This window comes from Rhinopithecus bieti, unplaced genomic scaffold, assembly GCF_001698545.2.
Source record: "Rhinopithecus bieti isolate Rb0 unplaced genomic scaffold, ASM169854v2 scaffold_11380, whole genome shotgun sequence".
In the NCBI taxonomy this organism is placed as follows: domain Eukaryota; kingdom Metazoa; phylum Chordata; class Mammalia; order Primates; family Cercopithecidae; genus Rhinopithecus; species Rhinopithecus bieti.
The window spans coordinates 324335-339557 of NW_016807225.1; the positions used below are offsets into that span (position 1 = coordinate 324335).

A 15223-nucleotide genomic window follows, 5' to 3' on the forward strand; every position below is an offset into this window, starting at 1 on the left:
TTTTTTCTTTTTTTTTGAGACGGAGTCTTGCTCTGTTGCCCAGGCTGGAGTGCAGTGGTGCAGTCTCGGCTCACTGCAAGCTCCGCCTCCCGGGTTCATGCCATTCTCCTGCCTCAGCCTCCCAAGTAGCTGGGACTGCAGGCGCCTGCCACCACGCCCGGCTAATTTTTTTTGTATTTTTAGTAGAGACGGGGTTTCACCATGTTAGCCAGGATGGTCTCAATCTCCTGACCTCGTGATCTGCCCACCTTGGCCTCCCAAAGTGCTGGGATTAAGGCATGAGCCACCGCGCCTGGCCAGTATTAGTATATTTTATGTGTGGCCCAAGACATTTCTTCTTTCAGTGTGGCTCAGGGAAGCCAAAATATTGGACACCCTTGCACTAACATGTAACAAAGTGATTTTATTCAATATTTTAATGCATTTTAACATAAATATCTTTGTCATTGTTGACACTGAAGTCAGTTTATGAGTCCTCTAGCATAGATTTTCAGAGCACATTATCTTCACTTACAATCTAAGTTGTTTGAAATACAGAAACATTTTAAGTTTGCTTAAGATGTTGTGTATTAGGTCAGCAAAGGCCTTTGGGCCAAATCCCCACCTGTTTTTTTTCTTTTGAGACGGAGTCTCTCTCTGTCGCCCAGGCTGGAGTGCAGTGGTGTGATCTTGGCTCACTGCAAGCTCTGCGCCCCAGGTTCATGCCATTCTCCTGCCTCAGCCTCCCGAGCAGCTGGGACTACAGGTGCCCACCACCACGCCCAGCTAATTTTTTGTATTTTAGTAAAGACAAGGTTTCACTGTGTTAGCTAGGATGGTCTCAATCTCATGACCTCGTGATCCGCCCGCCTCAGCCACCCGAAGTGCCGGGATTACAGGCGTTAGCCACTGTGCCTGGCCCGCACCTGTTTTATAATTAAAGTTTTAGAACATAGGCATCCACATTACTTACAAATTGTCTAAGGCTGCTACTATGGCAAAGCTGAGTTGTTGTAACAGAAACCATATGGCAGCCGGACGCAGTGGCTCACACCTGTAATCCCAGCACTTTGGGAGGCCAAGGTGGGCAGATCACTGGAGGTCAGGAGTTCAAGACCAGGGTGGCCAACATAGTAAAACTCAAATGCACTCTTTTCTGAGGGATTTTTTTTTTTAAGGGAAAATTTGCCTTATATTTCTTTGAGCATATATTGATAATCTTCATTGTTGAGCAGGAGGAGTTTCAATAATTTCTTAGCCTTTCCTTATTCTATGTATTCATTTTCCTATTTTATGATTATATTAACATTCTTATTATATCTATAAAACTGAATCCAGAAAGCCCCTACTATCACTGATTTGAATCACTGTATTAGCATGATGTTTTGGCCGATGCAGTGGTTCACGCCTGTAATCCCAACACTGGGTGGCCAAGGCAGGTGGATCTGTTGCGCTCAGGAGACCAGCCTGGTCAACGTGGCAAAACCCCATCTCTACAAAAAAAAAAAAAAAAAGTAACCAGGTGTGGTGGTGCACACCTGTCTCTAGTCCCAGCTACTTGGGAGGCTGATGTGGGAGGATCTCCTGAGCTGGGGAGGTCGAGGTTGCAGTGAACTGAGATCATGCCACTGGATTCCAGCCTGGGCAACAAAATGAGACCCTGTCTCAAAAACAAAAACAAAAAAATTTAAAAGAAAAAAGCATGATGTTTAACAGACCTTTCATTAGAAATCAATTAGCTGGAGTTCTGGGGTTGGTGGGAAGATTCCTTCATGGCATATGTATTTTTGTGCTATATGTGTAGATATTTTTTAGGTAAGCACATTTTTAAAACTCTTGGGGCAATATTAAAGAAAAAGTTAATAGTAACTAGCAGGAAGCATCCTAGGTTCTGCTCTGACCTTGGAGCAATCAGCTTTATGACTAGTATTTGGTAAAGTATAGCAAGGAGAAGATTAGTAGATGGGACAGAAACTGCCTTTGATTAACCATCAGGTTCTAGGGGTTGTGATAGGTACAACATATATATTCTACTTTTGGCTATTGAGGGGGAAATTTGGAGATACAAATCTTATTGCTAAGGTGTATATAGTGGAAAGATACACTGCCTGCATATGCTCATAGCAGAATTAAATGACTATTAATTTTTTTCTCTATTGATGTTCAAGTATTTCTTGAAGAAAGTGAAAGGACCACCACCTACTAATCTGGAATTTATATAAAAATTTTTAACTGATTTTGTTTACATTTAAGGGCTTTTTATTTTTTATTTTTTATTTTTATTTTTATTTTTTTTTGAGACGGAGTCTTGCTTTGTCGCCGGGGCTGGAGTGCAGTGGCCGGATCTCAGCTCACTGCAAGCTCCGCCTCCCAGGTTCACGCCATTCTCCTGCCTCAGCCTCCCGAGTAGCTGGGACCACAGGCGCCCGCCACCTCGCCCGGCTAATTTTTTGTATTTTTAGTAGAGATGGGGTTTCAACGTGTTAGCCAGGATGGTCTCAATCTCCTGACCTCGTGATCCGCCCGTCTCGGCCTCCCAAAGTGCTGGGATTACAGGCTTGAGCCACCGCGCCTGGCCAAGGGAGGCACTTTATACTCCTCTCCTCACCTCTCTTTATTCTGTTGAACAAAACTGCAGTAGATATTTTCTCTTACTTTTTAAAATGTGGTTAGAAATTTAAATTTTGTATGCCTTAAGTATTTTATAACTAAAGAAGGGTGGTACAGGAAATTGGAAGGTGGTGCTTAGTTTCCAGAATGACAGGAAATGGCCAAATTCATTTCAGAAGATGGAAATCCAAAAATGGCTATCTGTCAAAGAAAGCCCACACTGAACCAGAATGACTATTTCTCCTTAAAATACAGTGGGATTTTTTGTTTGTTTGTGTTTGAAACAGGGTCTTACTCTGTTGCCCAGACTGGAGTGCAGTGGTGCAATCTCGGCTCACTGCAGCCTCCGCCTCCCGGACACAAGCAAAATACAGTGTTTTTAACTACTCAGAACTTTGTCATCTTTGTAGCATACTACTCAGGGATAGTGTTGCTATCTCTGCTTCTCCACCAAACTGTAATGCAAAGTGGGTTTAATTCTGCTTTCTAAGATTTGTAATAGCAAACCATTTTGTATATCTCTTAAATTTGTCAAAGAGGCCTAGTCTTGTGAAACAAAGCATGATAGTTTTTGGTAGTTTTTCCTGGAGTAAGGGAATAAATATGTAGAACACTTGCATTTCTATTGTTTTGTTATATTTATTTATTTATTGACAGATTCTTGCTCTGTCACCCAGGCTGGAGTACAGTGGTGCAGTCATAGCTCACTATAGCATCAATCTCCCAGGCTTAAGTGATCTTCCTGCCTCAGCCTTGGAGCCTCAACTAGAGGCCTGTGCCACCATGCCTGGTTAATTTTTGCGTTTGTTTGTGTTTTGTAAAGATACGGTTTCACCACGTTGCCCATGCTAGTCTCAGAACTCCTGGGCTCAAGCAGTCCCCCCAGCTTGGCTTCCCAAGTGCTTGGGATTATAGGTGTGAGCACCACGCCTGGCCCAGTTTCTGCTGTTAAGTGCGTACACGGAGGACTGAGGAAGATGAAGATAGATACCTGATTAATGATCTCTAGGAGGAAAACATAGGAGCTTTATTGTTTGAGCCTAAGTATCTGAGTAGGGTCCTTTGCTGGATTATAAATATGTGACTCTGTTACAGGAGAAAATGTCCACCTTGGTTCTGGTGATGGGCAACCAAAAGATTCTGGGCCCCTTCCTCAAGTGGAAAAGAAGCTCAAGTGTACAGTTGAAGGCTGTGACCGGACATTTGTATGGCCAGCTCACTTTAAATACCACCTCAAGACTCATCGGTGAGCAAATCTGAGATCTCATATTTGGATATATGTTGATGCAAAAGTTGATTCTTCCAGAGGAGCTTGTCCCTCAGGTTGACAGATTACAGGAAAATAGGGACTCCAGTTAACTTCTAGTTAAGATTTGCATTGTCTCATTTATCTCATTCTTGATAAATATTTAATAAGACATTTGGGACCTAAAGACCTTAAACCAAGAGTTCTCAAATTTTATTATAAAACATATTTCCTTTGAGAACTTAAAAGTAACAAGTAAGCATGGGCCCCTGCCTTGAACCTATGAAATCAGTTTAAGGGGTGGTGCTAGGCATCTGTAGTTTTTTGATTTTTTTTTTTTAAAGACACAGGATCTCACCCAGGCTGGAGTACAGTGGCGCCATCATAGCTCACTGCAGTCTCAAACTCCTGTGCTCAAGTCATCTTCCTACCTCAGCCTCAGTTGGGATTACAGACTTGCACCACCACACCTGGCTAATTAAAAAAATTTTTTTTTTGAGACAAGGTCTCGCTATGTTGCCCAAGCTGTGCTCAAGTAATCTTCCTGCCTCAGCCTCCAGAGTAGCTGGGATTACAGGCTGTGAGCCACCACCCAGCTGTAGTTTTAACAAAGTCTTCAGTTGATTCTGATATATCCAGTTTTTGGACTTACTGTTTGCCTTGAGAGTCAATAGGGGCTTTGACTTGTCATCTCTAGCAAAGAGTATTTTCAGATATTTTTGCTTATGTGATTATTTTGCAGAAATGACCGCTCCTTCATCTGTCCTGCAGAAGGTTGTGGGAAAAGCTTCTATGTGCTGCAGAGGCTGAAGGTGCACATGAGGACCCACAATGGAGAGAAGCCCTTTATGTGCCATGAGTCTGGCTGTGGTAAGCAGTTTACTACAGCTGGAAACCTGAAGAACCACCGGCGCATTCACACAGGTATGTGTAGCACCAACATTCCTTTGGGCAGTCTACTCCTTGGCTCTGCATGTTTGCCTATCCTTAGGAAAAACTCAAGTGGGAATAGAAATGAAGGTCTGGGGTTGTTGCTACAACTCTGAAGATGGGATTTCTTTTTCAAATGACTTGTGGCACTTATAATAATATTTATTGTATTTTTACCTGTGTGTTTAGAGTGGACGATGTTGATTTCTGTCTCCAGGAGCCTAACCTGTAGGGAGAGTTGTAAGACCTTTTCAGACAATAATGATGTGGGGAGATCTGGACAAAATCAGTCTGTGTTCAAATCTTTCTGAACACTGCGCAGTTAAGATTTTGGGCAGTAACATTTATTGAGTCACACAAATCATGCAGAACCTGTTCTAGGCACTAAATGGGGCAGGGTGGGAAAAAATACAAAAGATAAGATATAATCCCCGACTTTCTCGTTAGAGCCTCACAACATGAGAAACAGAATAGAGAAGTTAATTATTCTGGGTCACACAGCATGTTAATATCACAGGAACAAAATAAAGATTCCTTGACTCATAGTCTAAGAGTCTAAGGGTGATTTTCCAAGCCACTTGGTCTAGCATGTTCTAGTCTCTAGCCAAAGTGTAATCACTGAACCCAGACCACTCTTAAAATGTGTAACTATTCTTCCCCACTTTCGTTGACTCTTCTTGATTCTTGCATTGGTAAAATGACAGCAGGTAAAATTAAAAGGCGAATATATATATGGCATATATAATAAAAACATAAGGCATATGTAAAATATAAAAATAAAAGGCATATATATATATACTTTTTTTTGTTTTTTGTTTGTTTGTTGGTTTGTTTGAGACAGAGTCTTGCTGTGTCGCCAGGCTAGAGTGCAGTGGTGAGATCTTGGCTCACTGCAAGCCCCGCCTTCTAGGTTCACGCCATTCTCCTGCCTCAGTCTCCCCATTAGCTGGGACTACAGACACCCGCCACCACGCCCAGCTAATTTTGTGTGTGTGTGTGTGTGTGTGTGTGTGTGTGTGTGTGTCTGTTTAGTAGAGACGGGGTTTCACCATATTAGGTAGGATGGTCTCGATCTCCTGACCTTGTGATCTGCCCGTCTCAGCCTCCCAAAGTGCTGGGATTACAGGCGTGAGCCACTGCGCCCAGCCTATACTGTTTTTTAAAATTAGTCAAATGCGGTAGTGAGAAGAGGGGAAAAAGTAAAACAAGGCACTTGATCTATAACTGTGAACATCAGTTGAGATAACTCACTACCTTCGGACCAGCCCTTTGTTGTAGCATTTGATAACACTGAACATCTTCTTAAAAAGCTTACTTTTTTTCTTATTTATTTATTTTTGAGACAGAGTCTTACTCTGTCACCCAGGCTGGAGTGCAGTGATGTGATCTCAGCTCACTGCAACCTCTGCCTCTTGCGTTCAAGCTTTTCTCGTGCCTCAGCCTCCCAGTAGCTGGGATTACAGGTGTGCACTACCATGCCCAGACAATTGTATTTCTAGTAGAGACCGGGTTTTGCCATGTTGGCCAGGCTGTTCTTGAACTCCTAACCTCAAGTGATCTGCTGACCTTGCCCTTCCAAAGTGCTGAGATTACATATGTGAACCACCACACCCAGCCTTAAAATGCTTTTACTTCAAAATATGGCCTGATTTTCCTGTTTTTTTTTGTTTTTTGTTTTTCTCTTTCTAATTCTTTCTGACTTTTATCTCTGTTAATCTCTGAATTTTTCACCAGTTTCAGAATTTCTCGTTCCTTCTCTTTTACTCAGTGCACTCTCTTGTCATAATCTCAGACCTCAATTTAATTATTTCTCCCTAGATGCCTCACAGATCTGAATCTCAATAATAATTAATAATAATAAAAGTTAGCATTTGTTGAGGCACTTTAATATGTACCAACCACATATATATTATCTCATTTGATCTTTAAGGTAACTTTATGCCTTAGATACTGTACTTATTGATAAAGGAACAGAAGGTTAGAGAGAGAAGTAACTTGCCCAATATCATGCAGGTAGGAAATGGCAGAGCTGGAATTTGAATTCTGATATGATCCCAAAGCTCTTTCAAGGATTTTATATTTAAATGCTGACAACTCAGTTTATCTCAAATGTCAAAACTGACCTCAAATCTTTATTAGTAGTATTGATAGTAATTAAAGCTGCAGTTCAGGTCGGGCGCAGTGGCTCACACCTGTAATCCCAGCGCTTTGGAAGACTGAGGCGAGCAGATCACTTGAGGGCAGGAGTTCGAGACCAGCCTGGTCAACACAGTGAAACCCCCCATCTCTACTAAAAATACAATTAGCCAGGCATGGTGATGGGTGCCTGTAAACCCAGTTACTCAGGAGGCTGAGGCAGGAGAATTGCTTGAACCCGGGAGTTAGAGGTTGCAGTGAGCCAAGATCGTGCTACTACACTCCAGCCTAGGAGACAGAGCAAGACTCCATCTCAAAAGAACAATTTTGACTGGGTACAGTGGCTCATGCCTGTAATCCCAGCACTTTGGGAGGCCAAGGTGAGTGGATCATCTGAGGTCAGGAGTTCCAGACCAGCCTGAGCAACATGGTGAAATCCCATCTCTACTAAAAATACAAAAATTAGCTGGGGCATGGTGGCACATGCCTGTAATCCCAGCTACTAGGGAGGCTGAGGCAGGAGAATCGCTTGAACCCAGGAGGCAGAGGATGCAGTGAGTGGAGATCGTGCCATTGTACTCCAGACTGGGCAACAAGAGCAAAACTCTGTCTCAAAAAAAAAAAAAAGTAAATAGAGCTGCTAATTCAGTGACTTACTATGAGGGCTTACTATGTGCCAGGCACCATGCTGAATATTTACCTGGTATTATCTCATTTAATCCTCAAAACACTTTTGAAATTGTATTATCTCCATATTATAGATGAAAAGCTGATTTTTAAAGAGATTAAACACCTTCCCCATACAAATAAGTGGTGGTGCCAGGATTTGAAGTCAGAATTGGATTAACAGACCCCAAAGGCCATGTTTTTCACCATTTTGCTGCATTGTCTTTTAAACCTGTTCCTTCTCCTGTGTCCCTTATCCCAGTGAAATAACCATCCTTTCAAGTTTCCAAATAGGTATATCCCCTAACCAGCTTGATGCAGATTATTTCATGCCATTACATTCTTATGTAGAATCTTTTTCTAAATCCTTTTCATATTTTTAGTTCTTTAGTTACTGCCTTCTTTTGAAACATTTGACCTTGTAATTACTAAAATGTTCTGTTTTCTTGACATTTGTTCTGTTACATATATTAATATATTGTTCATTCTTTCAATAACTTTTGAGTACCTAGCATTCTGGGGTAGGGATGTGTATACAAATAAAGCATTGAAAAAAGCTACCGCTGGAGAATCGCAAACATTAAACTGTGTGGTACAGTCTAAAAGAATAATATAATCCAGCAGTGCTGTTCCCTTCTAGAAAGCTCAGCTCCCGTAATGTCACTGTGCCAGCCTTACTTGCCATTTTCTGAACTTTCCCTGGGCACTCTCAGTTTCAAGGCTCTGCTCACACTATTCCTTGTGCCTGAAATTTCCTTCCATCCTTGTCATCTTTTAGGTGAACTCAAATTCAGCTGCTTAAAAAATTACTGCAAGGGAGCACTTTTTTTTCTTTTATGAATTCATTTGTCTGTCTCACACTGGTCTGTGAACTTTAGAGGATAGAGACTGCATCTTTTTTGTTTTGATTTTTTTTTTCTTTTTTGAGACAGGGTCTCACTGTCTATCTGTAGCACAGGCTTGAGCCCAGGAATTTGAGATCAGCCTGGGAAACATAGTGAGACTTCATCTCCAAAAAAATTATACTTTTAGATGGATCTAGAAACTGAATCATAAAGAAAATTGATATAAGGTAAAAATCCTGACCGCATATACAGTATTAATCTTGATATCCTCAGAGGGTGGGAATCACTGAAGAAGGTAGGTTAATGCAACTCTCTAGCTCTTGGGCCAGGAGGGAGAAGGAAGTATAGGCTTAGAGGCAGCCATTCCAAGGAAAAGGGCAAGGCTGTCAGCGGGATGTATACTAAAAGATCATTGAGAGGCAACACTTGCTAGGTAGCCCAGTTAAAATTATAACATGAATTAAATAAATCAGAGTAGTTAAGTCATTCGACTCTGAATAAAGTTGGTGGGAAAAGAGAGTAACAGGTAATCAGTTCATCAGAAGACTGAATCTTTATCTCATTTTCTGTCTCTAGGAGAGAAACCTTTCCTTTGTGAAGCCCAAGGATGTGGTCGTTCCTTTGCTGAGTATTCTAGCCTCCGAAAACATCTGGTGGTTCACTCAGGTATCAGAACCTTTGCCATTCATAGATTTTAGGAAAAGTAGACAAAAGAATAAAAGGGTTGTGGGGGTGATATAAAGACATCTAAAAAGAAACAAACTGTTCACTATAAAGATAGAAAGCTTCTCATCATCGTGACGGAATCAGAAATCTAGGCCCTTAATTCTTATAATTAAGGGGGAGAAACTTCTATTATTTTCAGCTGTGTTTCTAATACAGCCTTTTTTTGAACAGCAAATTTGTTTGGCACTCTGCTGGGTGCTTTATAAGTTACATGAAACGTGGACGCTCCTCTTTAGGAACTGATGTTTTTATCCTTGGGGAGGATTTCATATCAGAAGAAAGTAAAAAAAATTGATATAAGTTGTAGCAGCACCAGTAATATTACTGCCTTCTGAGCAGGTGTTAGTGATCATGCTTGAGTCACCATTTTGGCAGAAACTGTGCCTTTGGCAAATAGAACCACAAACCTTATCATTGCAGATGTGAAGAAGAGAAGAGAGGAGTAAGATTTAGCGACCCATTTTCTGTTTGGAGCCTTAAATTAATTCCCTGCAATTCTGTCAGTTTGCTCACTCTGCAGGTATATCTCATCTTCTCAACCAGAAGTCAGGTACAGCCCAGGGAAAAACCTGTATCTTGTTAGAAGGACTTTTTTTCCTGTAGGACATGGTGATTTACTTGGAAAACAAGATGGGGAAGGTAGTTTAAGAAGGGCCTAGAATGTCAGAAAGGAGAGTTTGTGGAGCCTACTGGAAGTACAACCGGATGAAAACTTGGCTTACTGAAGGTTAATCTGGCAGTAATGCAGAAGCTAAACTAAAACAGGAAGAGATGAGAAGACTTTTTTTCAGTCTGGTCAAGAAGTCTGCTCCAGTGTAGTGGCAGGGAGCATGGAAAGAGACCCAGTGAAAGAATCTGTTCAACTCCACAAATGATTGGCTATAAAGTGATACAGAAATGGAGGCAGCAGGTGAGGATTATTGATTCAAGAAGCATGGTAGTGGCCGGGTATGGTGGCTCATGCCTGTAATTCCAGCACTTTGGGAGGCCGAGGCGGGTGGATCACTTGAGGTTAGGAGTTTGAGACCAGCCTGGCCAACATGGTGAAATCCTGCTGAGATCAGCCTACTAAAAAAATACAAAATTTTCTGGGCGTTGCAGCACATGCCTGTAATCCCAGTTACTTGGGAGGCTGAGGCAGGAGAATTGCTTGAGCCTGGGAGGCAGAGGTTGCAGTGAGCCGAGATTGTGCCATTACACTCCAGCCTGGGCAACAAGAGTGAAACTCCGTCTCAAAAGAAAAAAGAAGCATGGTAGTTTCAGGAGGTTGAGGCTGCAGTGAGTTGTGATTGTGCCACCGCACTCCAGCCTGGATGACCAGGGGAGACCTTGTCTCAAAAAAAAAAAAAAAAAAAAGTGGTAGTGAAGATAAGGAGGAAAAGGGGGCTTTCCAGTTGTCAGGGTGACTCACATATTTATGAGGGGTTAGAAAAGTGTTGGATGATGAGTGCTAGAGGGGGTCTGTAGACTAGCCTTGTAAGTTCGTTGGAGGTGAGAAAAAAAAAAAAAATTCCTGGCGTACAACAGCTGTTTAGAATTTGTTGATTGAGTGAACGAATTGGAATGAATAAAAGGATTGCTAAGTAACAGTGAGTGAGGAGATAGCTGAGAGTAAGTAGCATAACTTTTTTTAGTAGATGTTCAGATTTTATTACTTTTTTCTGCTGCTGCTCAACAATTTAAAACCTGGACACTGGAGAAAATAGGTGATGGAGGTTAATCAGAACAGAGGCTTGCTGAGTAAGAGATGAACTCAAGGAGGAGAGGGATTCTAGAATGGAATCAGGTCATTGTTGAATGACAGGCCATGGGAAACAAGGGGAAGCCAGAACATGACAAGTGGAAAGGAGGAACTGGAAGTTACTTATGAGGAAAGCAAGCTACTGCAGCAGGAGCAAGGAAGTTGGAGATTACAATCAGGAATGTACATTTCAGAGTTGAGATATTAGGAGTGGAGCAGTGTTTTAATATGATGACAGGTTCTAAGCAGCGGTGGCAAACTGGTATCCTGTAGGCTAGATGTGGACTTCGGATGTGTTCTGCTTGGATTGTAGAGCATTTTTATTTTACTTTACTGTGTCAGATTATGTGAAAGATTCACCAAAGTAGAGACTTTTTTTTTTTTTACATAGCAACAGTGGTGTTATACCTATCAAAATTAATAATTCCTTGGTTTTATCTTATAACCAATGTTCAGTTTTTTCTACTTGTTTCGAAAATTTCTTTTAAAGTTGGTTTGTTTAAATCAGGATCCAACAAGATCCAGTATTATACTAGGTTATTAAGTCTTTAAAACTCTAGATCTTTCTACATGGAGTTTTTGTTGTTGTTTGTTTTCTTTTTTTTTTCATAGTGTTGTTGCAAAACAGAGTCAGTTGAGTCCTGTAGAATACCCCACATTCTGGATGTGTTGGTTTGCTTCCATTTATGTCATTTAACTTGTTTCCCTACATTTCCTATAAATGTAAGTAAGCTCTAAAAGCTTCAAAGTTTGGAAGTTTTGGGCAAGAATATGTGAGAGATGGTTCTGTGTGCTTCATTTTGTGTCACATCAGGAAGCTCACAGTGCTTGGTTGTCAAAATTGATCCATGGGTTCAGCTGGCCTAATCCCTGTATTGTAAAGTTCCCTATGAACCTTTCACTTTCTCTTTTTTTTTTTTTTGGGACAGTTACTACTCTGTTGTCCAGGCGAGAGTGCAGTGGCATGATCTTGGCTCACTGCAGCCTCCACCTCCTGAGTTCAAGCAATTCTCCTGTCTCAGCCACCTGAGTAGCTGGTATTACAGGCGCATGCCACTACGCCCCACTGGTTTTTATATTTTTACTAGAGATAGGGTTTCACCATGTGGCCAGGCTGGTCTTGAACTCCTGACCTCAAGTGTTCTGCCTTCCTTGGCCTCCCAGAGTTCTGGGATTAACAGGCATGTGCCACTGCACCGAGCCAACCTTTCACCTTTTGATTTCATTCCTAAATGATGCCCGAATCCCTTATTCATTAAGGATTGTAAAATGGTGGTTTTTCTTATTCATTTACTCTTTCCACATTAGTTGGAATTCTTCTGTACTGTGGGACTCTGTAGTTGGACTCTTTTCCACTAATATCAAGTAGGGCTATTTGATCATTTGCATAGCCAAGGCAGGATCAATGTGTAATTCTTTTAATTGTGAATTTTGAGAATCAGGAATTGATGCTCTAGTTACTTCTAGTATTTCATGTTTGATGCTATTTCAAATGAAATGTTTCCTTGATTTTATTTTTGAGTTGTTCATTGCTAGTATGTAGAAATATAATTGAATTTTGTACATTGATCTTGCAACCTTGGTAAGTGCTTGAGTTTTAGTAGTTCTTTTTTTTTTTTTTCCTTCCAGCTTTTTAGTTCAGGGGTACATGTGCAGGATGTGCAGGTTTGTTACATAGGTAAAGGTGTCTTTTACCATGGTGGTTTGCTGCACAGATCATCCCATCACCTAGATACTAAGCCCAGCGTCTATTAGTTATTCTTCCTGATGCTCTCCCCCTCCTCCTACACCCCATTTTTTTCTTTTCTGTTTATTTTTTTAGAGACAAAGTCTCACTCTATTGCTCAGGCTAGAGTGCAGTGGCACCATCATAACCCACCGAAGCCTTTGAACTCCTGGGAACAAGTGATCTTCCCACCTCAGCCTCCCCAATAGCTGGGACTGAGGCAGAAATTTAAAAATAAATATGCATTCATTCACTCCAAGAAAAGTAACAGGCAAGGCAAAGGTTAAAAAGAAAAGAATAAGTTTTCCTCTGCGTAGCAAGCTCACTTCAAGGACAGTTAAAAGGTAACGCTGTTTGAGAAGCCAAGGCCAAAAGCTTGACTCCAGACACCCCCTCTTCCAGAGCAAGGTTGAAGGAAAAAAAAAAGAGAGAAAGACAAATTCCTTTACTGTTACTCATTTCCCTGGCTTCTTAAGCATAACTATGTTTTTCAAATGTCTGTATTTAGCCAGTTCTTATTTTTCTTTCAATGCAGTTACAAGGCCACCAGCTTTGCAAGGCCACAAGTTATGCTATGCTATAGATTATGTGACCTGTCACGATTAACTGCTTTTGTTTTACTTTTGTAAGTCTGTTTATAAAAACCCCACTCCATCTTTGTTTAATGCTCAGCTTTTTGGATGTGAATCCACTGAGCTGGTGCGTCCATAAAATAAACAATCCTCCCGTTCTCCATATCAGCCTCTCCAGTCCTTAATTTCCCACAACAGGACTACAGGCTCACACCACCACATCTAGCTAATTTCTATTTTTTTTTGTAGAAATGGAGTCTTTTTGTGTTGCCTGGGCTGGTCCTGAACTCCTGGCCTCAAGTGATATTCCCACCTTGGCCTCCCAAAGTGTTGGGATTACAGGCATGAGCCACCACACCTGGCTGAGTTTTAGTAGTTAGTAGTTTTTAAAAAACAGATTTTTTTGTGTTTTCTACATAAAAGATCATGTCATCTGAGATTAAAGATAGTTTTGCTTCTCCCTTTCCAATCTAGGTGCCTTTAATTTCCTTTCTTTTCTTTTCTTTTCTTTCTTTTTTCTTTTTTTGGGACATGGTCTCCCTCTGTTGCTCAGTTTGGAGTGCAGTAGCATGATCATGGCTCACTATAGCCTCGACCTCCTGGGCTCGGGCAGTTCTTCCACATCAGCCTCCCAAGGCTGAGACTACAGGCGCATGCCTAGCTTTTTTTTTTTTTTTTTTTTTTTTTTTTGAGTCTCACTGTGTTGCCCAGGCTGGAGTGCAGTGGCACAGTCTCAGCTCACTGCAGTCTCCACCTCCCAGGTTCAAGTGATTCTTCTGCCTCAGCCTCCCGAGTACTGGGATTACAGGCATGCACCACCACGCCCAGGTAATTTTTGTATTTTTGGTAGAGACAGGTTTTCAACATGTTGACCAGGCTAGTCTGGAACTCCTGACCTCAAGTCATCTGCCCACCTCGGCCTACCAAAGTGGTGGGATTACAGGCATGAGCCACCATGCCTGGCCCCCAGCTAGTTTTTCCTTTTTTTTTTTTTTGAGACGGAGTCTCGCTCCATCACCCAGGCTGGAGTGCAGTAGCCAGATCTCAGCTCACTGCAAGCTCTGCCCTCCCGGGTTTACACCATTCTCCTGCCTTAGCCTCCCGAGTAGCTGGGACTGCAGGCGCCCGCCACCTCGCCCGGCTAGTTTTTTGTATTTTTTAGTAGAGACGAGGTTTCACCGTGTTCGCCAGGATGGTCCTGATCTCCTGACCTCGTGATCCGCCTACCTCGGCCTCCCAAAGTGCTGGGATTACAGGCTTGAGCCACTGCGCCTGGCTCCCAGCTAGGTTTTTAAAAAATTTTTACAGAGACAGGGTCTTGCCATGTTGCCCAGGCTGGTTTCACACTTCCTGTCTCAGCCTTCCAATGTTGGGATGACAGGCATGAGCCACTGCACCTGGCCTTAACTTCCTTTTTTTTTTTTTTGGAGACTGAGTCTCGCACTGTTGCCCAGGCTGGAGTGCAATGGTGTAATCTCAGTTTACTGCAGCCTCTGCCTCCTGGGTTCAAGAGATCCTCTTGCCTCAGCCTCCCGAGAAGCTGGAATTACACACGTGAGCCACCACACCTGGATAATTTTGTATTTTTAGTAGAGACGGGGTTTCAGCATGTTGGCCAGGCTGGTCTTAAACTCCTGACCTCAGGTAATCCACCCATCTTGGCCTCCCAAAGTGCTGAGATTACAGGCGTGAGCCATCGCACCTGGCCTAATTTCTTTTTCTGGCTAGAACCTTCAGTAAAATGTTGAATAGAAGTGGTGAGGCCGGGCGCAGTGACTCACACTTGTAATCCCAATGCTTTGGGAGGCTGAGGCAGGCAGATCATCTGAGGTCAGGAATTCGAGACCAGCCTGGCCAACATGGTGAAACCCCGTCTCTACTAAAAATACAAAATTATCCAGATGTGGTAGCTCATGCCTGTAATCCCAGCTACTCAGGTGGCTGAGGCATGAGAATTGCTTAAACCCAGGGGGCAGAGGTTGCAGTGAGCCAAGATCATACCACTGCACTCTGACCTGGGCGATACAGTGAGACTCTGTTTCAAAA

General features: G+C 42.2%; 1 protein-coding gene across 6 annotated transcripts in view; it reads left to right on the forward strand.

The window, feature by feature from the left end:
• ZNF410 (zinc finger protein 410) overlaps positions 1-15223 on the forward strand; it is a 47231-nt gene that overhangs the window by 15166 nt on the left and 16842 nt on the right. For 4 of the 6 annotated variants that reach the window (XM_017880471.1, XM_017880468.1, XM_017880469.1 and 1 more), the window contains 3 exons: positions 3685-3835; positions 4578-4759; positions 8989-9078. In XM_017880471.1, the coding sequence (XP_017735960.1) occupies positions 3685-3835; positions 4578-4759; positions 8989-9078 (423 nt within the window). The remainder of the gene's footprint in view (positions 1-3684; positions 3836-4577; positions 4760-8988; positions 9079-15223) is intronic. The other 2 variants (XM_017880472.1, XM_017880473.1) reach the window with 1 other exon arrangement.